Here is a 27,962-nt window from a genome sequence, read left to right on the forward strand (position 1 = left end):
CCAGGAGATCCCTGTGAGCCCTGGGGCACAAGGGGCTGTGGGAGAGTTCTTCACTCCCTCCCCAAATCTGGGTGATAAACCAGCAGCATCTAGAGATGCAGCCTCCAGCCCTACATTTGAGAATTAGCTGTTTCTTCTAAGCCTCTTGATGGGTAAGTTCTTTCTACTATCCCTCCTCAGTCTTTACTGCTGCAAAGGGAGCAGGGTAGGAGAGGCAGCAGGTGTGTGTGGACTCTTTGCTGAGGAAATGGCAGTGTCTCTACCCAGTTCTGGAAACACACACACAGGTTTGCCTTGTCGACCAGGGAAGCAAACTGGCTCTGAGTCCTGATCTGCTGGCCCTCCCCAACCCGCACCTGCTGAATGTGGTGTTGACTTCCAGGTTGAGGGCGGCCAGGAGGCTCTGGCTGATGGTCACCTCCTGGGTGTTGAGGAGTTCAAGCCTGGCCCTGCGGCCTTGCCCTAAGCCCCGACCACCACTCTGAATGTTCTATCCACCAACCCAGCCCATTTGCCCCATCCATCAACCCCTCCACCTCCATCTTTGGAAGCCCCTCAGGCCCCCATGGACTTCCTGGCTGAGGTTTGCTGGCCCCTGTTGGTCACTGGGGAGTCTGATTTTCTGTCCTCCTTACACCCCTTCTCACCACAAGGCAAGACTGGCCACCACCACAGTGGTTCCCAGGTGGACAGGCGTCTGGGGAGGTGCCAACTGCACAGGGACTGAAATTCACATCCTGGCCCGAACCCCCACTCACCCCACCCCAATTTCCAAGCACTTGTTCCGTATCTTAGCTTTATGGCAGAGAGACCCCACGAGCTCCACCCCTCCTGAGCGGCCCCCCAGGAGGCCAGGCCTCTGAGCAGAGAGGAAAGGGTTGAAGAACTGCGGGTACCTCTCCAGCCAGCCCCCACCTCCCCTCTGGGAAAGAGCCACCTCTCAGGAGTCCAGAGTCCCTGTCAGGAGCAGGACCGTTTCTGTCATTGGGCACAGTTAACGCTTCTGTCGAAAGCCGCAGACTAGGCTGCATACACACCTGCTCTATGCATCTCCTCTCTTCTCTCTCCTCCCCGTCCCCTCCCTCCTCCCAAAGTCTGAGTAGAGTTTGGAGGCACTTCATCTCCCTGCCGCCCAACCGTGCTCCCAGCCCCTCCACCACGTGTGCTCCGAGAGCTTCTTCTTCCTCTGCTCTCCAGAGAAAATGGACCTAGAAATGTGGATGCACTGGTGATGCGCAGTGGTGTGTTGTGTGTGTCCCGGTGTGTCCATCCGTGCAGGTGTGCGGCACCTGCTCTCAGGAGCATCTGAACGGAGGTGCGTGTGCACACCTTGAACACTCAGAGACCGAGCGTCAGATTGCGCTGTTTATTGAGGATGCAACGGGAGGGGCTGTAAGAAGAAAAGAGAAGCGAGCGAGCCTCCTCTTCTCTGCTTCTGGGTGCAGGAGGGGAGATAGAGACCCCGAGTCGTGCTCGGTCCCACTCAGAATGAGCCGTGAGACGGAGCCCGGCGGGGGCGGGGACTGGCCTCTCTTGGCAGTTTGTCCTTCAGTCCTGCTTTTCTTGAACACAGAGCCAGCTCCCAGCACGGGCAGGAGCCGGGACAAAGGCCCCATTGTGAGCTCAGGAGGCCAGACACAAAAGTCAGCAACTGAGCCAGAGGCTGGGCAGAGGACGGAAGGCTGGGAGCCAGGGGCCGAGCTGACTACAGCCAAGGAGGTGAGCACCAGGCACGAGCAGGGAGGAATTTCACCAAGCTTAGTCACCCACACCTGTCCAGGCCCAGGAAGACTCAGGCTGGGAGAAGTGGGTGACCAAAGCCAGCGCCCGAGGTACAAGAGCAGGGCCAGCAGGGTGGGGATGGGGCTGACAGCGGCTGGGGAGGGTGCATGTGGGAGCCAGAGCTGGGGACACGAGGGTGGCAGGGGGCACAGGCAGCCCTCTCTACCGACTGGCTTTCTTGGAGGGGGCGCTCAGGCTGGAGCCCTTCCCCAGCGTGTCCTTGTAGTCGCTGGCACTGCCCCGGCTCCGGCTGTCCCCGCCACGGACGCTGCAGACTCCAGAGATGCAGCTGCCGCTGTTGGCCACGTAGCCGCCGCTGACCGAGCTGGGCCGGAAGCCATAGCCACCGCTGCCGCTGGTGCTGCTGATGATGGCTGCAGAGGGAGAGCAGGTCAGCACCCCTCGGGCAGAGCTGGGGTGGAACTAAGAGGAAGCCACCTTCCCCAGGACAGATGGGGCTGTCCTTGGCGTGATGCGTTATGTGGGGGCTCTGGTCACAGCTGCCCCCCTTCGAGGGGAAAATGTCCCAGAGACAGTTTCCCCCACGTCCTGCTCTTGGCTTGCCCAGCTTACAGCCAATCTGGCTGATTCTTAACTCTCAGAGGCCCATCCCTTTGGTCCACGTTCCAATGCAGGCATCTGTCATTCTGGACGCCCACCCACTGCCCCTTCTATTGGCATTTTTGCTAAACTTCCCAGCCCCCAACCCCTCCTTCCTCCTAGCTGTCCCACAGATGGCATCTTTCGGAAGCTCTGGTTTAACTCTCTTAGCCCCACTGAGGAACCCAGAGATCCCACGCTGCCAGCTTGACCTCTGAGGTCCCCCATCACTCGTCCCCTCTAATCCCCCAGCCCAGGGCTGACTACAACTTGCACACCTGGCTCCCCAAGCCTCACACACACCCATACTCAGTTTCTTGCTTTCCCCATCCCCGTGGTGACAGCCTTCCGGGCTGCCATCCCTGGGACCAGGGAGACAGAGTGATAAGGAGGAAAGAGGCCTGGGCTGGGAGTCAGGAGGCCTGATTGCTGACCATGCCTCTGCCAGCTGGCTGTGTGATCTCAGTCAGTTTTTGCCTCTCTGGTCCTTAGATTGCACATCTACACACATAGGGTGTGTGTGATCAAGGGCCTTTCCAGCCCACAAATTGTACTATTTTAGGTCCAAGCACACAAGTACTTACAGATGCTGACAGGGGAGGGAAATTCTCCTGACATCCTGTTAGGGCGAAAAACAAAATAAGAGCAAGCAGTCATCCAACCACAATCTATTAACCTCACAGCTAGGGCCCTCACTGGCCTGACGTGGGTTTCTGAACCCAACAGCCACCTGGGGAAATTCCAGGGTTTCTTGGGCATAAGCAGAGCTTGAGAAGAGGTGGGGGCCACCCCTGAATCTTTGGGGTACCCCGGCGACAACCCAAGTCAAACAGTAGTTGGTGTGAGGTGCACATGTGCGGGCAACGTGCACACCTCCCCAGGACCAGGCCTGGCACTGAGCCTTTCCATCTCTGAGAACACTGGGGAAGCTGGAGGGGCCATCCTGGGACATCGCTGACAAGCTTGTGACTTGCTGGACGGGTAGGGAAGATGGAACAAGAGGTCTAATGTAGCAGAGGGGTTTTGTGTGGTTTTTGCGATGGGGGCGGGGATAGGTATTATTAAGTACTTATTATTTCTGTCATCGCCACCCCTTCACTCCCCAGGAACTCATCTTTTCTGGATTAGGATGTGTTAGGCTTTCTCCTTTGGTCCTTCCCAAACCCCTGGGGTCTTCCTGCCGGAGCCCATCCCCCTCACCGGCACTCCTCGCTCTCCAGCAGCTTGCGGTAGGTGGCGATCTCCATGTCCAGGGCCAGCTTCAGGCTCATCAGCTCCTGGTACTCGCGCAGCATCCGGGCCAGCTCATCCTTGGCCTGATGCAGGGCGGCCTCCAGCTCGTCCAGCTTGGCCCGGGCGTCCTTCAGGGCGTTGTCCCCCCGCTGCTCGGCATCAGCGATGGCCGTCTCCAGGTTGGAAGCCTAAACAAAGAGTTGGAGACATTGGAAAGCTGGAAGGGGTGACTGGAGCCATTCACATCTAGATCCTGCTCATTCTTTGAGATTCCGGGGCAGAGATGCCCACCTCCCCACTCCTTACACCCTGTGCTCTCTTCTAGATTGGAGACCCCTCTGGAGCTGGCAAGTCCCTCCTTAGCTCTAACTCAACTCCCTGCGTTTAGATGGTGGTGGTGATGAAGAATAGCGCATCCTGCCCTCCTGGGATGATGGCCAACCCAGCACCACTTCAGTTCATCGCAAAGACATTTACTTGGGCACCCTGTGCCGGGGATACAAAACGAGTAAGATTGGTTCTCTGCTCTTGAGTTGTTTAAAGTCTGGGAGGAGAGATCATTGGAATACGATGTTGCAGGTAGGACAGTGGTTGCCCAGGTGCCTGGGACCACGGAAAAGGGGCGCAGGGAAGGAGATTCCCCAAGGCCAGCTGTTATTTCCCAAGCGCTTGCCGTATGCCGGGCCCTGCCCTCAGCCCTCTCCAGGCCTCTTACAAACCTTAGCTCGTCTGGTCCTTACAATGCCCTGTGCAGGGAGGACAAGGGACCTGCCCAACGTCACAGAGCTGCTAAGTGCTAAAGCCCATGGGAGAGTGGAAAGAGCACTGGACGAGGAGTCAGCAGACTTGGTTTAGACCTCGGCTCTGCCACTTACCAGCTGTGCAACCCACTGAACCTCTCTGAGCCTCCGTTCCCTGCTCTGTGGCAAGGGGCAGTGCTCGCCTCACAGGGTCTTTATGAGGACCCAGCGTGCTAAAACGAGAGGAGCTGCTGCCGTTTTATTACACATGTGCATCTTGTCGCCCACCTACTAAAGCCGAGACTGCAGCCTATATTCCTTGGAGCAACTCCGAGAAAGGCCTTAATAAATATCCACAGAAGGTACTTCGAGGGATGCTCTCTGAGCCCACTTCTCCTCAATCGTTTAATAAACAGATGTTTACTAAGCTGCTGCTACATGCCAGGCACTGTACCAGATGCTGGGAACACAGTGGGGACAACGCAGCTGCTCCCTGCCTCTTTCACATCCATAGAAGAAGGGACAGACCAATGTAGGGCAGTGACAGAAGTGTGACAAGTACCGGGAAGCACAGGTGCCAGGAGAGCACATTGATTAGGGGGATGCTGTAGGGGATGCGGTCCAGCCCAGCCTGGGGGATGAGAGGAGCTCCCTGGGGCGGGGAGGGGACCTCAAAGTAGAGGTCTCGGGGTGAGTAGGAGATGAGATGCACCAGGGACGTCTGCTTTAAGCGTCTGAGGCAGTGACTTCCTTGGCCCCTTTCCTCTCCTGGGCAGAGATTTGGGAGGCCCACGTCCCCGGCCAACTCCTCTCCCCTCCAATTGCGCCCGCCCACCTCAGGCGCCGGACGACCGGTCCCTCACCTGCTTCTTCACGTTCTCGATCTCTGAGCGGATTCTCTGGATGAGCCGGGTGAGCTCGGAGATTTCGTTCTTGGTGTTCTTGAGGTCGTCGCCATGCCGGCCTGCCGCCAGCTGCAGCTCCTGGAACTGGGGGCCCCGAAGCACAGAGCCATCAATGAGCATGATGAGCAAGTCGGGGGCACATGACAGCTCGGGCTTGGGGATGTCATGAGGGAAGAGCACGCTGGACGCTTAACTGGCCATTGCCTTTGGTCTGGGAACGGCCAGGCCCAGCGCTCATGCCTACTGGGGTGCCCGGCCCGGCCCACCTCACCTTGGTCTGGTACAGGGCCTCAGCTTCCGCCTTGCTTTTCAGGGCGATCTCCTCGTACTGGGCGCGCACCTCGTCGATGATGCTGTCCAGGTTCAGGTCCCGGTTATTGTCCATGGACAGGATGACGGACATGTCGCTGATGTGGGACTGGATCTGAGCGATCTCCTGCAGGGGAAACAGGGATGGTCTTAGAACTTGACTGTCTGAGGCTGGCAACCTCCCCCAAGCCAGGTGGGCAAACCCCGGCGATGCCAACTTAGAGGCTTGACCCAAGGCTCTTGCTTTCTGAGCGAAGCGAGTTCCCTCCAGACCTCAGATGGATTCCTGCCACCATGGTTCAGGGCCTGGCCCATTTCCTTCCCACCTACAGGGTGCAGATGGGAGCCTCTCAGGGCTGGAATGGGAGATGAACGGCTAACCAGGGTGGCCCCTCTGGGAGCAGGACCCCAGTGCCTCACCCAGCCCCCAGAACAGAGGTTTACCCACTGGCCGCCCTCAGAGGGGTCGAGTGAGAGAGGGACTTACGGCTTCGAAGAGGCACCTGAAGAACTTGATCTCCTGGTCCATGGAGTCCACCTTGGCCTGCAGCTCCACCTTATTGGCATAAGCTGCATCCACGTCCTGAAAGATGCCCCAGCCATGCTCCAGTCACTGCCGGTACAGCCAAGGAGGCAACACCCACCCAGCCTGGGTGCACTGCACTGGGAAACAGCTACCCTGTCCTCTTTGGAAGGCTCATGGAAAAGGAGGAGGAGGAGCAAGAGGCCCCGGCTGCACCTTCCTGAGAATCTGCTCACTCAGCAGGGATGGGGTGCCCCTCCAAGGAAGGGAGCCCAGCCAGGCTGCTGTCAGTCCTCCCTGAGCCCGGACCCCACAGCAACAGGGGGAGCCCCTGTGTGTCATCCTCTGCTGCTCTTCACTGTGGACAACCCTGTCCATGTTAAACACTAGGAAGGTCACCATCCTCCCGCCTTTTTATTCCTTTTTCTGGGTAGTCTTTCATCGTGGTCTCCCCTACCTTCACCTCACTATTTCTGAGTCAGTTCACTTTCTCTGAGAGCAGAGCACATGGGCAGGCTCGGCTCCGCCTCGTCCCAGGCCACCCTGGACTCTGTGCCCGCCTCTCCTCTCACCTTCTTGAGCAGCACAAACTCGTTCTCTGCAGCCGTCCGCCTGTTGATTTCTTCCTCGTACCTGCAGGAAAGCCAGGGCTCGATGGGTTAGTAGATCTCACTGAGAACCCTTATCTGCCCAGGGAAGACCCCGAGTGCAGAGCGGTGTGCCCGTGCTGAGGGGCTTCAGAGGACTGGGCCAGTGGGGCCAGCCAGGCAAGGAAGGCTTCCTGGAGGAGGGGACATGGTAACCAGGTTTGGAAGAAGGAGATTGTTGAAGATCCAGCTTCAAAAATGAGGAAGGAGCATGTGGAGCGAATGTCCTGTGGGAAATCTCTGAGGAAGCAAGAGATAACCTCCTCCCTCAAAATCTGAATAAAGCCTACAAATGGACGGGAGCATTTCCCTCACTTCTCCTCACGGCAGTTCTGGGCGGGGCATGGATTTATTAAGCCCCTTGTCACCAATGAGGACACAGAAGCTCAGGGAGAACACGAGTGGTTTACCCAAGGTTTCCCTCACCCCAGAGCCAGAGATATAACCCTCTGCCCACTGTCCAACTAACTGGGTAATTGTCCTACATGCCAGGCCAGAGGCTGCAGGTGCAGGGAGTAAGTTCCAGAGTTTTGTTGGCGTGATTCTACCTGGTATGACGAGGAACACCACCCCCCACCTCCAAAAGCTTTAAGCTGGGGTAGCGGCGGCTCCCCAAGGGGCCCGCCCCTGCAGGACGAGCTCAGAGGGACAGGGGCGTTGTCTAGCTGCAGGGGGTCCCCTCCGCTCACCTCTTCTTGTAGTCCTCCACCACGTCCCGCACGCTCCTCAGCTCCGAGTCCAGCCTCACCCGGTCCCCGGACAGCGTCTCCAGCTGCTTCCGCAGGTTGCTGATGTAACCTTCCAGGATGGGCTCCAGGTTGTTCTTGCAGTTGTTCAGGTCCAGCTGCTGCAGCAGCTCCCACTTGGTCTCCAGCACCTGGTTCTGCTGCTCCAGGAACCGCACCTGGAACCCAAAGCCCAGAGACGGTTGAGCCCCCACGGAAACAGTCACGCCTGTCACTCGCAGGGCACTGTGCGTTTTCTCCTTCACCCCTGACAACAGCTGCGTGAGGTGGGCGAATCGGTAATCCTGTTTGATGGAAAGGAAACTGAGGCATGGAGAGGTTTAGCCTCTTTCCAAGGTCCAATGGTTTAACAAGTGGTGGAGCCCAGAACTGAACCCGGACATGTGTCCCCATAACCAAAGCATGAGGTCACTCAACCCAGCAGGGGAAACCAGCTCAGGGCAGAGATGTGCCTGAAAATACCAGGAGAGACTCAGGCTGGGTCCATCTTTGGGAAGAGTGGCCACTGTAATGAAGGGAGAGTCTGCGCTTCATTTTACAACATATCAAGTTCAGTGAGGCTCCACGGTCCAAGAGTTTCTGGATATTCCAAATTCCTGCGTCAGTCCCCAACTCCATCTCTGCTCCTGGCCTCTTCCACCCGCCCCTACCAGTCCTGCTCCTCAGAACCAGCTTCCTGGAGCAAGCCTGGCACACGGGGCGAGACGGACAGATGGAGCCCCCGCGCCATCACGGCCTCACCGGGCCGGGAAACGACCGCGGGGGTGGATCTGCGTGTACCTCTCTTGTTTGGTTTTAGGGAGGACGGCTTTGAAAATGTGACTTCTCTTAATCCTCATGAGCACAACTGCTGTTTAAATAAGGTTGTGCTCCCCAAAGTCAGAAATACAGGACCTTAGAAAACTGTCTGGGGTCCAGTGTTGAGATGGGATTAGCCACCAAACAGCTAGCCGCCAGCAGGTCCTCCAGCATTTGGTTTGGTTTAACCAATCCCGACTTTCTCATGTTTATCCATAGACTGAGTATTAACCACCGAGGAACCCTACATCCAGGACACCACCATTCGCATCTGGACCACACACGGACACATCTGGATTGCTGATAGGAGGCACCATCTTCCCTGGCTGCCTGGGATTATGGGATTGTCCTCCTCTAGAGACTAAATTTATTTGGGAATCACCCAGGCCTTTGAACCTGTTCCCCCTCACCCCGGGCAGACCACCTTTTCTCACAGACATGACTGTCTTCATGTGCATCTTTCTTTCCGTGTCTCTGGACTTTACCCCTGAATGGGGTTTGACAGCCCAGCCGAAGGTCAGTCTACTCCCACCCCTCTAGACCCCAAACCTCAGAACACTTTGATCTTCCAGATGTGAAGTGGCTGAGAGGAGTAAGGAGCCACAGAGACGGCGCTGCCCCTGAGTGAGCGGGCACAGGGAATCCTCTCAGCAGGAGTCTAGAGGCGCGGGGGGCAGGCTCTGACGGCCACTGACCGTCTCAACCACAGGCTCTGTCCTGGGCTGACCCATCCTTATGCAGCCAACGTGGCCCTCCAGTCCTCAGCACTGGCTCTGGAGGCAGGTGGCTGAGAGTCCGAGCTCACCTTCCCTCCCCCAGATGACCTTGGGCGTGACAATTCCCACCGTGCTTTTGCTGACTCATAAAATGGGAGCAGGTTTCTTATCTGAGGAAAGTCAGAGGCCAATCTGGACCAGAGGATCCCCCGAGGCCTCTTCCAGGCCTTTCATCCCTCTCCATCTCAACACCCGTCTCGTAGCTCTCCAGAGATAAAAGTGACAGTAACAGTAACCACCGTGTGGGGAGGACTTCGTATGCGGCAGGCACTGTGCCAAGATCTTCACATGCATTTTCTTTAATAAACCTGACAACGACCTCAAGAGGCAGGTCATTATCTCCCTTGTAGAGATGAGCAAACAGAGGCACAGACAGGATAGCTAACTCTCTACACAGCCACGCAGGGTCCAAGCCAGGTCTGAGCCGTGTGGAGACCTCTTCCCCACTGCCCTGAGTGCTCAGCCCACAGGAACAAATGCCCGGGGATGAGCCCCCATGAATGACCGCACACTGATGCTCCTGATCCATCGGTCAAAGGACCAGCGCACGAGAGTGGCTCGCAACAAACGGGAGAAGGACGAGCCTCCCCAGTTATTCTGGGGCAGATGCCCTCTCACTGGCTTTTTCTGCACACAGCTCCATGGGCCCCAAGCTTAGCAATGGCACCACGCTGGCCCTCAAGAGTAAGAAGCAGGGGTCTCCCTTTGGAGACCCTGACAAGCCTCTGCCAGTAGAGATTGACCTACTTGTCTTCTCTGAGGAAAGACCACGCAGGGAATCTTACATAAGTCACCCTGATGGTAGAAAACACCTGCCTTGTCCACAGTAAGGGCCTCCTCATCTCTAACCTCAATCTCTTCTGCTGTAACAAAGCTTATGTTCCAAGAAGAGAAGAGAAGGGCTGTGCACAGGTTCCCCAGGTCCTAGCAGACCCACCTTGTCAATGAAGGAGGCGAACTTGTTATTCAGCGCCTTGATCTGCTCCCGCTCCTGGGCGCGCACCTTCTGGATCTCAGGGTCCAGCTCCACGTTGAGGGGGGCCAGGAGGCTCTCGTTGACAGTGACCTGATGGATGCCTCCAGGCGGGCATACAGTCGGGCACACGGGCCCCAGGGCCACACTGCCAAACATGCTGCCAGCAAAGCCACTGGCCCGACCCCGGCCAAATCCATACCCTCCACTCTTCCCGGTGCCACCGGCCACATTGAAGGAGATGCTCCGGGCGCCGCCCAGGTTGTAGAGGCTCCGGCTTCCGAAACCCCCGCTGAGCCCTTTGCCCCCTGCACGGTAGGAGGAGGAGCTGCCCCCCGAGAGCACTGCTGAGCAGCCGCTGAAGCCCCCCTTGGCAGCAGCTCCTGGCTTGCAGGTGAATTGGCGGCTCATGCTGCTCGTGGTGATGGAGCTCAGGCGCAGGAAGGACGGAGGCAAAATCCCACACGGGCTCTGTAGGGTGCACTGAGGACCAGCAGGTGCCCTTCCTTATATGTGCTTGGCGCTGGGGCTCATGGATGGGCCGTTGAGAGCTTAATTCGTGGGTTTGGCTTGCCTGGGAGCAAGAAGTCATTTTCTCCATGCTGAGCTCGAGATCAAGCCCTCCCCACCTCTGAAACAACATGAAACCTTCAAATTGCTGGGCTTGCAAGCCTTGCTCATGTAATTTGGGGCTTATCTAATTAACCTGCTGTTATAGGGTAATTTGCCCCAGGCCCAGCCTCTCCAGGGGGACGTCACTGGCACTGCACCGTCCTTGTCCTGATTAATCTCCTCTGGCTTGGGGGCTTCCTCTTGGGGGATCAGGGAGCAGGGAGGTCATGGGCTTCCCTGGACAGGGCAGGCGACTGGGTACCTGGGGCCCCAACTATAGCTGTGTCTCCTTCTTTCTCTGACACAGCCGTTCATCCAGGCGTTAACCTCTCCCCTGGGCCTCCTGGAGGCACACCCCACTGACGGCCTCTTCTCCTAACCCACAGAGGACAGCAGCTCTCTCTGCTGAAGTGTTGGGGTAGAGTGACCCTCTCCCCAGCATGGGACATGAGCAGCCCAGGCCAGAGCCAAGTGTGGACACAGGAGGCCAAGTCCATCTCAAGAAATGGGACCCCCACCCTTCACCTCTCAAACTCCTGTGATAAGAGAGGCTACAGGCTGTGCAAGGGACAGTTGACGTCCAGCCCTTCCAGCACTGGACGGAAGGAAGAGAACGGAGGATGGAGTTGGGGCAGGTGGTTGTGAAATTCAGGGAATCAACTGGAAGGAGGTATGGAGATGACAGAGAGAGCCCCCCCCCCGGGCCTGGAGTTCTCAAGGAGAGACTCCTGGGCGGTCCGTTTCCTCATTTCTGTCTTCTCTACAATGTGTACCTGCTAATGAGACCAGGAGCAGCTTGAGGACAGGAGCCCTCTGTTTAGAGCTCAAATAAAGGAGCTGCTGTTGAGGTGAGACAGAACTCCTCCCACGCCCCTCCAGACGCCTGCGAGCCAAGGAGACAGGCCGGCCGGGGCCCTCCCAGGGGTGCTGGCCTCCGCAGGGGGTGGGCCAGTGAGCACGGGGCCGTCCTGCTCCAAACAGCCCCTCGATCCTGCCCCAGAATCTGCCTGCTGTCCGCTCCATCCTGGGTCCCTGGCTTCTGCGAGGCGCTCCAGGCCTCCCCCATGATTGCTGCTGCTGTGGCTCCTGTTCCACTCGTGGCCAGTTCTCTCCCTGGAGACTGCCCTTGCCCAGAGGTTCCCGCTGGGCTCCATGGGGGGCTGGGACTCTTGGCTGCGTGTGGGCGCAGGAGGGAGGAGGACCCGGAGCCAGGCTGGTATGGGGCTTTCTCTCATTTTGTTAGGGGTTGACCTGGAATCCATTCCCTCCCCCTCCCCTGCCCTCCTCCCCACCTGCCCCCTGCCATTCTGTCTCCAGGGTTCACCAGAATGTCTGTTTCCCTCCCTTCTCTCTTTCCCCACTTCTCTCTCCACCCCTCCTCTCCAGCTCCCATCCATCTTTCCCTCTCTCCCTTCACTACCTCCTGCTCTACTCTCTCGCCATCCTGCCCTCTTCCCAGACGTCTTCCTGGGTCAGCACAGCCTGGTTCGGAGCTCCCCTTGTCTCTCTCCCTTAGCATGTTCTTGGCATGTGCTGAAGTACCATGACACCACGGGCAGCTCCCACGAGGTTCCTCGGAAGGCTGTGTCACTTGCCACCTCAGTTTTCCTTTGTAAGGAGAGTAGAAGGTCCTCCAGATCAGAGGCCACCTAGCATACTCCTCCCTCCCTCACTCTCTCCCTTCGGCAGATCTCTACTGAGCGCTCACTGTGTGCCAGGCCTTGTGCCCAGCACTGGGACACAGGAGCTCATGATGCAACGCCAAAGGCCCTTCACGCCCCTGGAACCCAGTCCTCACACGGTGGTCCCCTCGATGGCTTTGCTGGCTGTATGTTTCTCTCACGTGCTTGGCTGCCCCCCCAGCCCAGAAGTCAACGTCCCTGCAACTGCGGCCCTGCCCCTGCCTCTTCCCGCGACTGCCCTCCTCGCTGCTCCTTGCTCCGGCCAAGGCCATCTCACGTGCAGGCCTCCTCTTCCAATACCTCCAACATTTTGCTGAACTATTCCTCCCCAGCCTGGAACACCCTCTCTCCGCATCTCTTCTGATCCAAATCCTTCTACTCTTTCAAATTCCTGCATCAAACCCCGGATTTAGTGCCATCTCCTCCGCTGTGCCCTGGATGCCTCTGTCCGCTGACACCTGTGTGTAGGCTCCTGCCTTCCCTCGGGCTGGGGCCTGGATGAGGGTTCCATGTCCCGCGGCCGACTCTTCCCTCTGTACCTTCCCTCAGGACCCGGGCCCAGCTCCTGGACATCCCTTCCCAGGTGACCGAGGACTGATGGTTGTTGGAGCAGCAGCCACTCAGGGACAGTGCATCTTCGGGGAGCTCCCGGGCCTGCAACCCCTAGAATGGCACCAGGTGGGAGCCTGGCCTCCAGGGGTCGGAATCTCACTCCAGCACCGGGTAGTGCTCCCCCTCTCTAAGCCTCAGCTTCCCCAGCTGTAAGTGGGATCATAAACTCATGGGGTAGTCGTGACAATTACACATGTCAAGCGCTCAGTAAACGCCTGGTACACAGTCGATGTTCAATAAATGCTGTCAATTACCAAAAGTAGAAAGTAAAGTGGAATTCAAAAATCGGCCTGTCTTCTCCTCTCCTTCCTTCCCCCCGGGAGAGGGTGTCTGGATCAGCACCTTCCCATACAGTGTCACCTGCTGTTGGGGAACACGGAGGGCTGGTCCTCCCAGTGGTCCCAAGCTCAAGGAATCTCCCCCCTCAGACCATCTCTGATAATGAAGAATTCGCCACTAGAAATAATAATAATAAGAGCCGCTGTCTCAGAAGAGCTTGCCAGGTACAAATCTCGGCAGGAAGCACGTTTCAAACATCGAGTCTACTGGTATTGATCCATTTATCAAATATTTATTGAGCACCTACCAAGTGCTGAGGAGGGCAGTACAAATTATCCTGCCCTCAAAGAACTTAGTTTCTGGATTCCCTCCAAACGCAGGTGTCCCTGGGAAAAGCATCTCAGCGAGCTATTAACAAGTCATTAACACCCTAGCGTGAAATCATTCATCAGATACTGGCCTTCAGGAATGAAACACCCAATGTTGTTGATGAGGGTGATGATAGAAGAGGAAAGGGGAGCGTTCTGGGCCACCCACAGGAAGGGTGGGCCCAGGTGGAGCTCCTGGGGTGCTTGCGTCTTTGCTGGAGGGAAAAAGGAAGGGACTGAACAATCCAGGACTGGGAGCGGCTCACCAAGGTTATGAAGGTGCTGCCCCAGCCTTCACTGCGATCCGCGGAGGCTCGGGGGCAGGAGGCCTCTCCAGCTGGTGGGGGAGACAAGATGTCATCTACCGCGTCCCACGTCCCAGCTTCACCTCTTCCTCACATCATTTGTGGTATTGGGATGGCCCTGTGTTCTCAGCGGGAATTAAATCCTGAGTGACGCTTGGCCAAGCACAGATGTCTCTGAGCCACAGCATCATTCCTCTGTGAAATGCGGGGGGACGTGTGTCAGATCAGAGACTCAAACCCCCGGCACCGGGAGGATCTCGCTTGTCCGTTCAAGGAAAATTTACGTGGCTTCTTAAACAAACTACATTTATATGGCTCTTGGTTTTGTAACCAAAATGTTTTGTTTGGTTTACACAAATCATTTGTAGCTTTCTTTGTATTTTTGTTTCTTCCTCTGTGACGATGGTCAGTCTGACATGGTCATGATGATCCCATGGCCTCAATTAGGACCCCTTGGCTCCCCACTCTCAGCATTCTGGGGTCTGAGAAGCCTCCACAGAAGGCCCCAGAGAGAGAAAGGCAAGAAAATCTAGTACAATCTGAGGGGGTAATTGCTGGGTGAGAGGAAAGGGGAACACACAGAGGAGAGGCAGGATCTGGGGACACTGAATCCGCAGGGGCTGCCTGGAGAAGGGGGTTTTAAGGGAAAAGGGCTTGGGTAGACTGGCAGTGAGGAATGGTGAAAGCAGCCCAGGCTGGCAGGAGGAAGGGCATTTGTGAGGAAAGGACCCTCCAGGCCAGAGAAATCACAAGTGAAAGGCAACTGTGGGTGGAGGGACCCCAGATCCGAGGCTGGGCATGTGATAAGGCGAGTGATAGGGAGCCATTGAGGGCTCTGGAGCTGAGCCGAGCCTGAACAATACGTGTTTGAGGAAGCAGAATCCAGCTGCTGTGTGAGTAGGAGTCGGGGTGGGGAGATGCTGGAGGCACAGAGAGAGGGGCAGGTGGTTCTCTGAGCAACTAATTGTCTCCAAAATTAGAGAGAATGAGCTGGGCTGTTTGGATGACATTGGCTTGAGTCCTGCCAGCTCTCCTCAGCAGACGGGCCCAGGAAATGAGCATGGGGTCTGTGACTCCCCACAAACCCCCTCCTCGTACCCCTATATCCTCCTGTGGTTTCAAGCAGGCGGGGCCCTCAGCCCCAAGCCAGCTGGATGGAGCCCAGTCCCTGGGGGTCTCGGCCACAATCAGAGCCGCTCATCTGGGGGCAGGATAGCTGTTCAGCAGGTTTGCAGCTGGCAAGGCTGACGGTGAGCTCACCCCAGAGGAGCTGGTGTATAAAGGACGGGGGAGGGCTGTCCCGCCAGGCACTCGACCTGCTCCCATCCTGCCATATGGCTGCCAGAGGTACCCTCCAGGGAAGCCCTGGCCCCCTCGCCTCCTCCTCGCTCAGCTCCGTGGCGGGGAGCACCTCCTTTGCACTTTGCTGGCCACCTCCTTCCTCCAGCCCCACTTCAAGCCTCTGGCAAAGTGTGTGGACTTGGGACTCTGAGGACTCAGGTCCTGGCCCTGCCGTGTGACCAGGGACAGGTCTCCCAATTTCCTAAGCCTCTGTTTCCACATCTCTAAAAAGGGGGTACTAACGCCCGCCCCACCTACTCCCCCAGGTAGATGGGAGGCACCTGTAAATAATAATAATGACGGTACAGTAATAATAGCTAACACATAGCGTGAGCCCTGCCAGGCCCTGCTCCAACGCTTCACATGTATTAACTCCTTTCATTCTCACAGTCCTAGGAGGCGGGCACTGTGATCATCCCCGTTTTACAGATGGAGATACTGAGGCACAAGGAAGTTGAGTAACTTACTCGAGCCCGCACAGCTAATGAGGAGCTGAGCCAGGGTTCGACCAGCAGCCTGGCTGCAGTCCACGCTCGCAGCCTCTACACTGTCCTGGCTTTCTCGTGTGCAAGTGTCCCTGGCAGATGCCTGCCCCATTCCGGGGGCACACGCCACCTCCAGCCTCCCACAACCTCCTGTTCTTGTTCCCTGCTGTTTGTCTTCCCAAAATCTGAATGACAGTGTGAAGAACTGTGCTCACCAGGACTGGCCTCGCCCACACTCTTCCCTTCCTGTCCCAGACACTCCGGCCAGCCGGAGCCGACCCTCGCTCCCCTTCTCTGCCCTCTGTGCTCTTTTGAGGAAAATCAATGTGATTTCTGGACCTAGGTAAAGATGGGGTTGGGGTGCTCATGAGATGATTCCATGTAACTCTCACATGCATCATGCTTCTCCCCGGTGTCGCGCTCTGCGTTGTTCTCCCAGTCTCCTGCCCACTGGGGCAGGCTTGTCCTATCCTTTAAGACAAACCAAGGGGCTGGCCCCGTGGCCGAGTGGTTAAGTTCGTGCGCTCCGCTGCAGGCGGCCCAGTGTTTCGTTGGTTTGAATCCTGGGCGCGGACAGGGCACTGCTCATCAAACCACGCTGAGGCAGCGTCCCACATGCCACAACTAGAAGGACCCACAGTGAAGAATATACAACTGTGTACCCAGGAGGCTTTGGGGAGAAAAAGGAAAACAAAATAAAATCTTTATTAAAAAAAAAAAAAAAGACACACCTCCTTTGAGAAGCCTCCCTGATTTCCCCGGATTTCCACCCTCCCTGTCAGGGTCGGCTGTACCTTTCTGCACACAGCCCTATTGCCCCAGTGCTGTGTGCATCCTCCAGCCTAAAATCATCTAACAGTCCCTCTGAGCCGGGCAATGCTCTCCGCTCCTGGGGCCCAGGTTCCGGGGCCTGTGACAGGAATTGTGAGTGCTGCTTGCCAGCTGACAGACGTGCTCCAATACACGTCAGAGGACGTGTGTGGGCGCACATTTGTGTGTGAGTGGTCGTGAACGCTGACATGAGCAGAATGGGTGTCCAGCCAGTAGGGATTGGCATGGCTGTCCTGATTGTCTGTGGCTGACAGCCACTGTGCAGAGTTAGTGACTGATTGTACCAGCTGTTAAATATTTTCGGTATCTTCCATAGACCTGAGCCTGTGAGCCAATGAGCACGTGTCTATGCGTGTGTACACGGGTTTCTGGTGACAATCCACCTGACGATGGGCCCATCTTGGCTTAGCTATCACTTTCAGATCTCCAGGACTCCATTCCTCTCCACTAGTGGCACACAAGTGGGAGGCGCTTATCTCATTTTCATTATATTCTTTTTCAATAGCAGCCGTGGGGGATGGGGTGACTCCCAGTTGGTGACCAATTGAGGGAATCAAATTCATCCATTCATTGACTTGTTCTTTCAACATCCCTGAGAACATACAAGCAGAAGAGGTTCTGACGAGTTGGCCTGAAGAACATTCCTTCCCAGGGGCAGGAGGACAGACAAGGGGACTTCTCAAGGTCACAGAGCATCAGTCTCAATGAGACTTTCTGGACCAATGACAATGGCTGAATCAGTTAAAGCCTTGTGCTGCGCCAAGTTTGGAACCTAGAGAGGATGTTTGTAAAGACCAGAAAATGGAAGGTCAGAGGCAGAAGGAGGCGTGTCAGGCAAGAGTGGATGAGGCCCTAGGAGACAGGGCACAGATGTTCTGACTGCCATCTTCTGTTGCATTTGGTGATTCAGTCACCAATTACTGAGCAACTGCTCTGTGCCAGGCATTTGCCACACACCCCAAATCCCCCAGGCTTGCCCTTGGTCAGTCGAATGCAGGGTACGTCGTCTCCTGCTAGCCCAACTTCTCTCCTTGTCTTTATCCCAGGTTGCTGTTTGCCATAAGGTGGGCAAGGCTGGGAGCAAAATTCAGGGACACAGTTTCTCTGGCCTCTTCTCTGCTACCATCCCCAAGTTCTATTTTTTATCTGGGTGAGATTCACATAACTTCAAATTAACCATCTTAAAGTGAACAATTCAGGGGCATAGAGTACATTCACCATGTCATGCAACCACCACCTTCCTCCAGTTCCAAACACTGTCATCAGTACCCATTAGAAGGCACACACCATTCCCATACCCCAATTCCTGCAACCACCAAATCTCTATGGATTTACCTGTTCTGGACATTTCATACGGATGGAAGCATACAGTCTGTGACTTTTGACTGGATTCTTTCACTTAGTGTAATGTTTTCAAGGTTCATCCCCACTGTAGCATGTATCAGCACTTCCTTCCTTTTTATGGCTGAATAATATTCCATTGTAAAGTGTATACCCTGAGTGTTTTTTATCCATTCATTTGTTGATGGACATTTGGGCTGTCTTAGTCCTTTCAGGATGCTGTAATAAATACCACAGATTGGTAGCTTATAAACAGCAGAAATTTATTTCTCACAGTTCTGGAAGCTGGGAAGTTCAAGGTCAAGGTGTGAGCGCAGTCACCATCTGGAGAGGGCCTTCTTCCTGACTCACAGCCGGTGCCTTCTTGCTGTGCCCTCATGTGGAGGAAGGAGGTAGGGAGCTCTGTGGGGTCTCTTATATTAGAACACTAATCCTATTCGAGGGCTCCGCCCTCATAACCTAAGTACCTCCCAAAGGCCCAACTCCCAATACAGCATCTTTGGGGGTTAGAATGTCAACGCGTGAATTTTAGAGAGACACAAATCTTCAGACCATAGCAGTCTGTGTCCACTCCTGGCTACTGTGAACAGGCTGCTACGAGCATACACGGACATGAATTTCTCAAAGCACCTGTTTTCAGTTCTTTTGCATATTTACACCTAGGAGTGGATCAGCTCGGTCAGATGACAATCCTATGTTTAACTTTATGGGAAACTATCCAACTGTTTTCCACAATGGCCGGACCATTTTACATTCCCACTAGCAATGTACAAAGGTCCTAATTTCTCCACATCCCTGCCAACACTTTTTATTTTCCAGTATTTTCTATTACAGCCACCCTAGAGGATGTGCAATGGTATCTCATTGTGGTTTGGATTTGCGTTTTCCTGATGACTAATCACGTGGGGCATCTTTTCATGTGTTTGTTGGCGGTTTGTATGTCATCTTTGAAGACAGGTCCATTAAAATCCTTTGCTCATTTTTTAATTGGGTTGTTTGTCTTTTTATTGCTGAGTGGTAAGAGTTCTTCATACGTTCTGGATACTAGAGCCTTATCAGATAGATGATTTGCAAATATTTTCTCTCATTCCGCAGGTTGTCTTTTCACTTTCCTGATAATGTCCTTTGATGAACAAGAGTTTTTTAATTTTGATGAAGTTTAATTTATCTATTTTCTCTTTTGTTGCCTGTGCTTTTGGCATCATATCTAAGAATCTTTTGCCAAATCCAAGGTCATGAAGATTTCCCCCTATGTTTCCTCTAAGAGTTTTATGGTTTTAGCCCTTATATATTAGGTTGTTGATCTACTTTGAGCTAATTTTGCACATGGTGAGAAGCAAGGGTCCACGTTCCCTCTTTTGCATGTGGGAATCCAACTATCCCAGCACCATTTCTTTTTTTTTAAAAAAAAGATTTTATTTTTCCTTTTTCTCCCAAACCACCTCCCCCCCCCCGGTACATAGTTGTGTATTTTTAGTTGTGGGTCCTTCTAGTTGTGGCATATTGGACGCCGCCTCAGTGTGGCCTGACGGGCGGTGCCATGTCCGTGCCCAGGATTCGAACCGGCGAAACCCTGGGCCGCTGAAGCGGAGTGCGTGAACTTAACCACTGCCACTGGAGGGGCCAACTCCTCCCAGCACCGTTTCTTGAAGAGACTATTCTTTCCTCCACAAATGGTCTTGGTGATCTTGTCAAAATGGCCATACTTGTGTGGGTTTTACCCCTCAAAATTTTGAAAAATATTTGTGCTAGATAGTAAGGGCCTAGGAACACCGTTCTCTGGGCGTCTCTGTCGGGTGAAGCTCTCTTGCATGTTGACTAATTGCAAGTCCCAGCAAAGAACAAGGCCAGTCCTTGCCCTTGGGACCGCCAAGTCTGGTGGTGATGGAGTCAGTGACACACAGACCATCTCAATCACATGTGGAAACAGCACGGTGGGGACAAGCACCGGGCACTGTGAGATCCTAGAAAGCAGGCACTCAGCCCAGCCCGGGGGGTTCAGGAAGGCTTCTAGGAGGAGTGGGAACCTGAACAGAATCTCCAAGGAGCAGTGAGAGTTGACCAGGTAATGAAAGGTGTGAATGACAATCCATGCGCAGGGACCACGGGAGCAGGAGCATCGCCCGGCGGATGACTCAGCCCCTAAACGGACCTTCACTGGGGGTCTACACAGAGCAAGTGAACTGGACAGTGGGGGTGCTCCCTCAGTGCCCTGGGCTGCTCTCCATCCAAAACTCCCACACGCCCCCATTCCTTCTGTCTCTTTGCCCCACGTGCTGAAGTCTGACTACAGAGCTGAAGTTGTCGCCACTGGTCCTGTCTTCAAGATTTCCCCTCTAGGGCTTCAAAGGAATCTCCAAACTGAGTCCTGAAGTCACCCCGTGCACTTCTCAGGATCACACCTAAGCTCCAGATGCCGAGGAATCTCTCCATTTCTCAGGCGGACAAGCTGCAGCCAGGGCGCTGCCCCTCTGCTCTTCCCAGCGCTCCAGCACAAGACACACTCCATCCCCCAGGATCCCATTCGCCTAGCCGCTGGGACCTTCACCGTGCATCCGGGCTGGGCACCGCACTCAGGCCCCACAGTCCAGAGGTCAGAGGCACGCCTGCACTGTGACCCCGGAGGAGGCAATTCTGCGGAGGGCTCATGGATTCCGCTAAAGGCTATTTCAGGTTGTGGGTCCCCTCCACCCCATCATCCCAGCCCCTCTTACTGCTTCACCGGGAATTTGGTCTTTTGGGGAGGGCAGAGCATCAGTGCCGGGAAGGGCCTTAGGGGTATCTGGTCCTGGGGTCCATGACCCGGGGAGTCCACGGATGGACCTCTGAACACACAGACATGAATCTGTGCACTTTTCAGGGGGAAAGGTGCACAGCTTTAAGCGGCTCTCAAAGCGGTGCATGACCCGCTCACGAGGTGAAGAATCTCTGTTTAGTCTGAGTATAGCAGGTGACCGGTTAGCGGTTGAGCTGGAACAGAACCCCGTAACTCCCAGGGTGCTACTCCCAGCACCACAGAGACGACAGCAGTGACGTCAGAGGGAGGCATTTGGGCAGAAAGCCCACCAGACTCTTGGGTTCCTGTGCTTCCCAAGGTTTATTGCCTCTTGGCACTCACAGAAGAGGACCCTCAACACACGAAAGGGAAGTGAGGCCAGTGGAGGCCCCGCCCTCACAACCCCCCTGACCCCGTTGCCCTGAGAGCTGTAGGGGGAACCATCTCCAGCACACCCAGAACACAAGATGATCAGAAGGCTGACTCGAGGGCTCAGTTCTGCAGGCCAAAGCTGAGGGACTTGGAAACCCATCCAGGCCCACTACCAACTTCGGAAAATCTGAGGCCTCCCACCCCCAACCAAAATAGGCACAAAGCCTGTGCCCAAACTACTGTGATGGCGTGTCTGAGTTCTCTCTCCAGGCGTCTGTGCCCATCTTTATAGGCCGTGGAGGGGCTGAGTTGCACACCCCATGCACCCTGTGTGTGCTGTGTGTCCAGTGGGAGGAGGTGTGGGACCTCCCGTCAGAGGGGCACACCTGAAGGGATGTAGGGCAGGTTTGTTGCACACAGAAAAAATCTGAGAAAGAGGAAACCTGGGTTCCAGTCCTGGCTCTGTTAATAACCAGTTGAGGATCCTGGGCAAGTCACTTCCCCTCTCCAGCCGTTTCCTTATCTGTAAACTGTGGGAGTCAGATGAAATACGCTTGAGGCCCCTCCCAATTCTGAGCAGGGTGTCAGCTCTGAGTGCAGGGGTCCTGGGGCAGGATGGGAAAGAGGGGCTGTGGGTGGCTGAGGGGCTCCCGAGCCCAGGCAAGGGAGATTTGCTTTTTGCTAAAGAGGGGGCTCCAGGACCTCCATCACAGAGGGTGAAACTGAGCCCCGGCGTTCTCGGTGGAGTTGCTGCCCACCTGCTTCTTCACGTTCACAATCTCACACTGGAGCCTCTGGATGAGCTGGCTCATCTCTGACATCTCATTCTTGGTGTGTTTGAGGTCATCCCCGTGCCGGCCAGCCGCCAGCTGCAGCTCCTGGATCTGGTTTCCCAGAGATAGGAAGTTGGTGATGAGACAGAATTGCCCCCAATCTGAGGTGGGGAAAGGGTCCTGAGCAACCTCTTCCACCACTGGGGCCCAGCCAGAGGAGGTGGCTCTGGAGCAGAAGGTGATGGAGCTGGGACCCGGGCGTCCTTCCAGCTGTTTGGTGGCGGTTCTGACCTAGAGGTCCACCTGCTTCTCCAAGCAGAACCTATTTGCTAGCCTACCCTCCTTTCTCATCACCCTGCCTGACGTCTTTCCTGGGCTGGATAAAGGAAAGATGCTGGTCGCATTTATTGAGCACTTCCAAGATGTACGAAGAGCTCCGACTCTCTCCTCTCATTTGGCGCCTCTTTATAAAGGCATCTTTTAAAGGCCAAGCACTGCCCCAGGTACTGAGGATACAGCAGCGAACAGGATGGGTGAGGTCCCTGTCCCCATGGAACGTGTATTCTCGGGCAATCCTTCCTCTATGATGGGAGGGCCAGGGAAGCCGAGGGCCGCGTGTACCCTTGGGGCTGGGATTGTTGGCTCAGGACTTGCAGCTCAGCTCTTCCCCTGTCCCCTTGCCCAGTCCTCCAGAGACGGGGGGATGACAGGGCCATGGACAGGGAACAAGGAGCCTGTGATCCTTCCCAGTGGTGAGATTTAACGAATGTGAAAAGGAGCGCCAGAGCGGGGCTGGTGGGAGCCCTGGAGAGTGCCCAGGTAAAGGGTTTCTCAGCGACCGGCCCAGAGTGTTTTACTCCAAAGCGTAACTCCCATCACCCAGAGGGCTCCCTGAATTCCACTTCTTCCTCTTGGAAGTCCTCCCACACGCGTCAGAAAAGAGCTCGTGGCTTCCTCTTCTTCACTCCCTGCCCCACCTGGGTCACCCACAGCTACTCTCTTCCATGTTTATGACTCTCCATCGGCCCCAATCCCTGGAAATACATTTGTTTTATAGCAAGAACACCTTGCTGCTTTCCTCCATCAGACGACTGCCCATCCCTCAGTGCTGGATATGTCACCCATACCAGTTTTTTGATTTATCTTTGAGAACAGTCTCTGCCAAGAATTCTTGAGTAGAATGTCATTCAACCATTGGCCATAACCATTCTCTCAGACAGCACATCTACAAAGGTCTCTCTCGCAGTCACTGGTGGAGGTGTCCCTCCCCAAGAAAGGAGGGGCTGGTGGAGGAGGAGACCCACCCGGTGCCCACCTTGCTCTGGTACAGCACCTGGGCCTCGGCCTTGCTCTTTAGTGCGATCTCCTCATACTGGGCACGGCCCTCATCGATGATGCTGTCCAGGTCCCAGTTGCTGTCCATGGACAGGATGACGGAGGTCTCGCTGGTGTGAGTCTGAATCTGAGCCATCTCCTGAGTTGAGAGGTGACGACAGAGTCAAGGTCCCCCCGCCTCCCTCTTCTGCCTGTCAGTCTCTGGCCCTGTGGCTCCTGGCAGAAAGGACTAAAGTACAAGGGAAAAGTGCCTACTGGAGCCAAGGAGGAGTGCTCCCAGGGGCAGGGTGTGCCTCGCACGGGCAGCAGGCAGAGCACTTCCTACAACTCACAGAATCAAGAACCTGTGCTTTAGTGGGACCTCATGGGCTCATTTTTTCCCGCCTGCAGGCAAGGTCACTCTAGTGGCTGGGATGGGATTGTCTCCTGTGTGATGGCCTCCGGAGACCAGGATCCTACACTTCCATGGTCTCCCACTGCAGGGTTTTGCACCTTTCCATGAAAACATCCTTCATTCTGTTTCTCCTAAATCCCTCCTGTTGGCCCCTCCCCGGCAGAGCCCGGTGAAGCCCTCGGCTGGAGAAGGGGGTGGGGGGCAGGCGTGTCCTCACCGCATCGTACAGGCACTTGAGGAACTTGATGTCTTTGTCCAGAGAGTCCTGTTTGGCCTAGAGCTCCGCCTTGACTGCGTAGGCTGCATCTGCATCCTGACGAGAGGCACCCGGAGCCGTCGGTCAAGACAACCCTCATCCCGTCAGCTGCCCTCTTCCTGCCCCTAAAGGCATCTGATTTCTTATTTTTTGCCCACAAAGGGACGCATGTTGATAAATAAAATCACTCGATATTGTGTTTCTCACAGACTTACTGAATCTTTGGGAATAGGGAAAGAGGAATAGGGCCTGCTCTTCTTCTGTTACACCTGGAGAAAGCAAAGCCCAGAGAGGTAGAGTAAGTTTTCTCAAGCCGCACAGGAAGGCTGAACTGGACCAGAGTTTCACAATTCCCAGACCAGAGCTCTCTCCTGTCTGTCTCTGTCCATTTCCTGGGTTTGTGCCCTGCCTGTCCAACTTGCTAGAGGCCAGAACCATGACTCCATCCCCATTCAGGCTCCAGCCCCTCCCCAGGAGGCCCCAGCTGAAGTCTTGAGCAGAGATGGTTAGGATGGGGGCGCAAGAGAGACCCGAGTCCATAGGCTCTTCTCTCCCCTACCTTCTTGAGCACCACAAATTCCTTCTCAGCTGCTGTGCGCCGATTAATCTGTACCTCATACCTGTGGACAAGGAGAGAAGACAGCAGAGGCCTCAATCCCCTCGGCCAAGTGATCTCCTCTTCCGCCTAGCCGGGCGAGTGCTCGGGACACAGAGACCCTGCAGGATCTCCTAGAGGTGAGCCCTCAGAGCCTGGTGGTGGCAGTGCTATGTCCCTAAGTTACTTCATTTACATTCCACCTGCTGGATCCTAGGAAAATATCCGGGTGCCTATTAGCCTCCCCAGATCGGCCACTGAACCAATCAGTGGGTCAACGAGCACAGAACTCCTTCCTCTCGGCCAGGCAGGACGTTCTCATCAAGCAAGGGAGGTCCTTCCCCCACAACCAAGGAGCAGGGGGAGCCCCTGACCTGGTACTCACTCCATCCCCTCCTAAAAAGTGGCACAGAGATTCCATGAGCCCAGGAGCCTCTGGGAACATGACCCATGACCTTTGGTGGGGCCTGCTCACCTCTTCTTGTAGTCCTCCACCACGTCCCGCATGCTCCTCAGCTCCGAGTCCAGCCTCACCCGGTCCCCGGACAGCGTCTCCAGCTGCTTCCGCAGGTTGCTGATGTAACCTTCCAGGATGGGCTCCAGGTTGTTCTTGCGGTTGTTCAGGTCCAGCTGTTGCAGCAGGTTCCACTTGGTCTCCAGCACCTGGTTCTGCTGCTCCAGGAGCCACACCTGGAACCACAATGGATGCTATCATGACCCGCAGACATACACCATTAACTCCCTGGGTTATCCAGATTTTTCTAAAGTCATTTGGCTCAAGTGCTGACTCTCCACTCGTGGAATTCCACGCAGACCCTTTGCAAATACTCACTGCAGAGCCTTCTGGACAAATCCAGTCACTGAAAACTCACTGAAGAAGGACATTCCAGAGCTTTCTTCTGCTGCCTGGCCCAGCACCCGGGAGATGCTCTTCCTTTTGTCTCCCCTGAGCGTTTCTTCTGCACCATGAGCCCTTCCCTCTGGAACAATGCTGATTCTATCAGCCCTTCACCCTCTTTAGAGAGCTGAGATCCATCCACCTGTCCTCTGGAAACCCATCGCTTCTTTCTACCCTTTACCCAGTTTCCCACCCTTCTCTGTAAAATCCCAAAGGAAGCAATACATTCATTGATGCCTTTGCACCATCTAGCTCACAGGTCTGCTCTGCCCCTGTTATGATCAGGGAACCCACCCTGAGGTCCAGCTGCAACCCTGCCATCCACAATGGCCCGTCCACTCCCAGGCTGCGGGGAATTGCTTATATCTCACTGGACTGTTTTATCCTCTTCCCGTGAGACCCACCTTGTCAATGAAGGAGGCGAACTTGTTATTCAGTGCCTTGATCTGCTCCCGCTCCTGAGTGCGCACTCTCTGGATCTCGGGGTCCAGCTCCACATTGAGGGGGGCCAGGAGGCTCTTGTTGACGGTGACCAGGTGGATGCCCCTGGGTGGACACACAGATGGACATGCAGGCCCCAAGGCCATGCTGCCAAAGACGCTGCCAGCAAAGCCAGTGGTCCGGCCCCCTGCACACCCAGAGCGAGGCCGGAAGCTGTACCCTCCAGTCCGAACGCCGCCACCAGCCACATTGAGGGAAATACTCCGATTCCCTCCAATACTGTAGAGGCTCTGACTGCCAAAGCCAGCCCCAGCTCCTCTGCCAGCTGCACGGTGAGAAGCCACACCGCCCACAGCCTTCCTGAGCACCACTGCCGAGTGCCCGCTGAAGCCACCTTTGTCACCACCAGACTTGATGTTCAGTTGCCAACTCATGGCGGGAAGGGTGGCGTTGACAGAGCTGGAGAAAAGCAGTCACCAACGGATGGAGGACACTCTGATGGGGCACGCAGAGCACTGCCTCCTTTTATCCCATCCAGCCCGGGACACCGGAAAGGGCGTCTCTCCGCTATCTCTTTTCCTTGTGCTGGAGGGCCAGGGACCATGGATGATTGTCAGAACAGAGATCTCCAAGCCCTTTGCGGCCACAAAGCGCTCCTGATAGTGAGTGGAATACACTGCCCTTGCAGACTGCAGCAGTCTCATGGGCCTTCATCTGAGCTCCTAATGAGGGACCCAGAGAGTTATCCCCTTCAGGGATCTCCTCGCTTTATTTTTCCAGGTGCCTCCTTCTTGCTTATCTATCAGCAAGGAGCAGGGGAAGTGCCTGGCTCTGAGGGCTCACCCAAAGCCCCCAGCTTTCCTCCCAGGAGAACCCGTCTCCCTATTATCCGGTCTTGTTGAGGAACTGGGGTGTTCATGGCAGGAAGAGGACTCAGAAGGGACACGATGTTGTCTTCAAAGATCTGGGCCCGAGAAAGAAGTTTCGGGGCCTCTCTTTGGGTCACTCTAAGGACCACAGCTGTCCAGCAATGGAACGGACCCCAGGAAGAGAGTGGGAATGACCACCTAGAGCCTGCATGGCCCCCCAGCAGGGGTGCTATCTGGAGCTTTCTGTACGGGGCAGGGCCTGCGTGGTGGTGACCTTGATGTTGACTTTTCAACAGTGGGAATCTCTTCAGGCAGCTGGCAGTTCCTGCAGCCGAAGTTTTTCTCCTGGATGAGGTTGCCTGCCCCATCCTAGAGGTCAAGCCGTGGAGCTGCCTCAGGAGCTGGCACATTGGCTCTTCTCTGCCTGGGAGAAACTCTCCCCTGTGCTCCCTGGGGTAACACACCGCGCCCAGTGATGAAAGCGCAGCAGCCCCTGAGTTTCACGCCTGCCACTGTGGGCTGTTCTGCCTCTTTCCTGGCCACCTCAGGAAGCCACTCAGTCTGGGGACAGGAGAGACCAGGCCTTTATAGCTTAGGTAGTCCTGGCGGTGTGAAATGTTAAAAGATTATTCCAAAAACAAACATCTGGTAGCTGCCCAAGGCAGGACTCTGATACTTTCTGTAACTAAGCTGGGGAGCCCTGACCCGTTTGGATCAGCCAGAGGTGGTAGACAGACAACTGTGCCTGCTGATGGGGAGGAAAAAGGGGGAGCCTGTGAGCTGGGCAGTGGGATGGATGGAGCCTAGGCCTGGGATGCTGCCTAGGGGGGTCTTCCCCTTACACGGTGTTCTGCTCACGGTTCCTAAGGCAGCAGTGGAAGCTCCTTCTCCAGGACCCTGTCTCCCAACCTCCCAGCAGGGCCTAGCCCAGGGCCTGGGAGGGCATCCTGCAGCGGTTTCTCGTGGTTTTCTAAGCCAGATTGCATGCATTCTCTGTAGCAGAGGAGCAATGTTGGCAGCAATAGTAATCGCGACGGTAAGTAACGAGAAGAGTCAGCACTGATTGTTTACTTCACGTGTGCCAGGCACGGGGCAGAGCAAGGATTTCTAGTTTAACTCTCACATTACTAACTTCACTTTGCAGTTGAAGAAACTGAGGCTTAGAGATGCTAAAGAACTTGCCCAAGGTCACTCAGCAATTAAGGCAGAGCTGGGACTGGATTTCGAGCATGTCTGGTCTCAGAGTCCAGGTTCCTGACTATCACATTACTTGACAGAGATGAGAGGTAGAGCCAAAGATGCCCAGACTTTCTGATGCACGAGGCAGGCACGGCAGCCGTGGGCTCTGAGTCCCTCCTGCTCGTG

At 55.5% G+C, this 27,962-nt stretch overlaps 2 protein-coding genes and 1 long non-coding RNA gene across 5 annotated transcripts; 1 reads left to right on the plus strand and 2 right to left on the minus strand.

Moving 5' to 3' along the window:
* Nucleotides 1-1,352: 1,352 nt before the first annotated feature.
* On the minus strand, nt 1,353-10,515 carry KRT71 (keratin 71). The gene is given in 9 exon segments (NM_001346219.1): nt 1,353-2,156; nt 2,967-3,001; nt 3,583-3,803; nt 5,219-5,344; nt 5,532-5,696; nt 6,057-6,152; nt 6,665-6,725; nt 7,429-7,643; nt 9,997-10,515. Coding segments are annotated over 9 exon segments (1,578 nt in total). The 5' UTR covers nt 10,444-10,515; the 3' UTR covers nt 1,353-1,944.
* On the plus strand, nt 1,567-13,225 carry LOC106783331 (uncharacterized). Of its 3 annotated transcripts, XR_011440111.1 has the most exons (6): nt 1,696-1,832; nt 1,996-2,173; nt 3,941-4,123; nt 8,503-10,426; nt 11,031-11,492; nt 12,876-13,225. It is a non-coding gene; the product is annotated as an uncharacterized lncRNA (long non-coding RNA). The 3 variants fall into 3 exon arrangements; XR_011440110.1 differs by lacking the exon at nt 1,996-2,173 and having other exon boundaries at nt 1,567-1,719; XR_011440109.1 differs by lacking the exons at nt 1,996-2,173; nt 8,503-10,426; nt 12,876-13,225 and having other exon boundaries at nt 1,567-1,719; nt 11,031-11,496.
* Nucleotides 13,226-21,625: 8,400 nt separating this feature from the next.
* KRT74 (keratin 74) lies at nt 21,626-26,162 on the minus strand. Its single transcript, XM_005614775.3, is given in 6 exon segments — nt 21,626-21,920; nt 23,125-23,283; nt 23,756-23,851; nt 24,354-24,414; nt 24,865-25,079; nt 25,692-26,162. Coding segments are annotated over 6 exon segments (1,179 nt in total). The 3' UTR covers nt 21,626-21,743.
* Between the last annotated feature and the right edge of the window lie 1,800 nt (nt 26,163-27,962).

Source organism: Equus caballus, chromosome 6 (genome assembly GCF_041296265.1).
Source record: "Equus caballus isolate H_3958 breed thoroughbred chromosome 6, TB-T2T, whole genome shotgun sequence".
Lineage (NCBI taxonomy): Eukaryota > Metazoa > Chordata > Mammalia > Perissodactyla > Equidae > Equus > Equus caballus.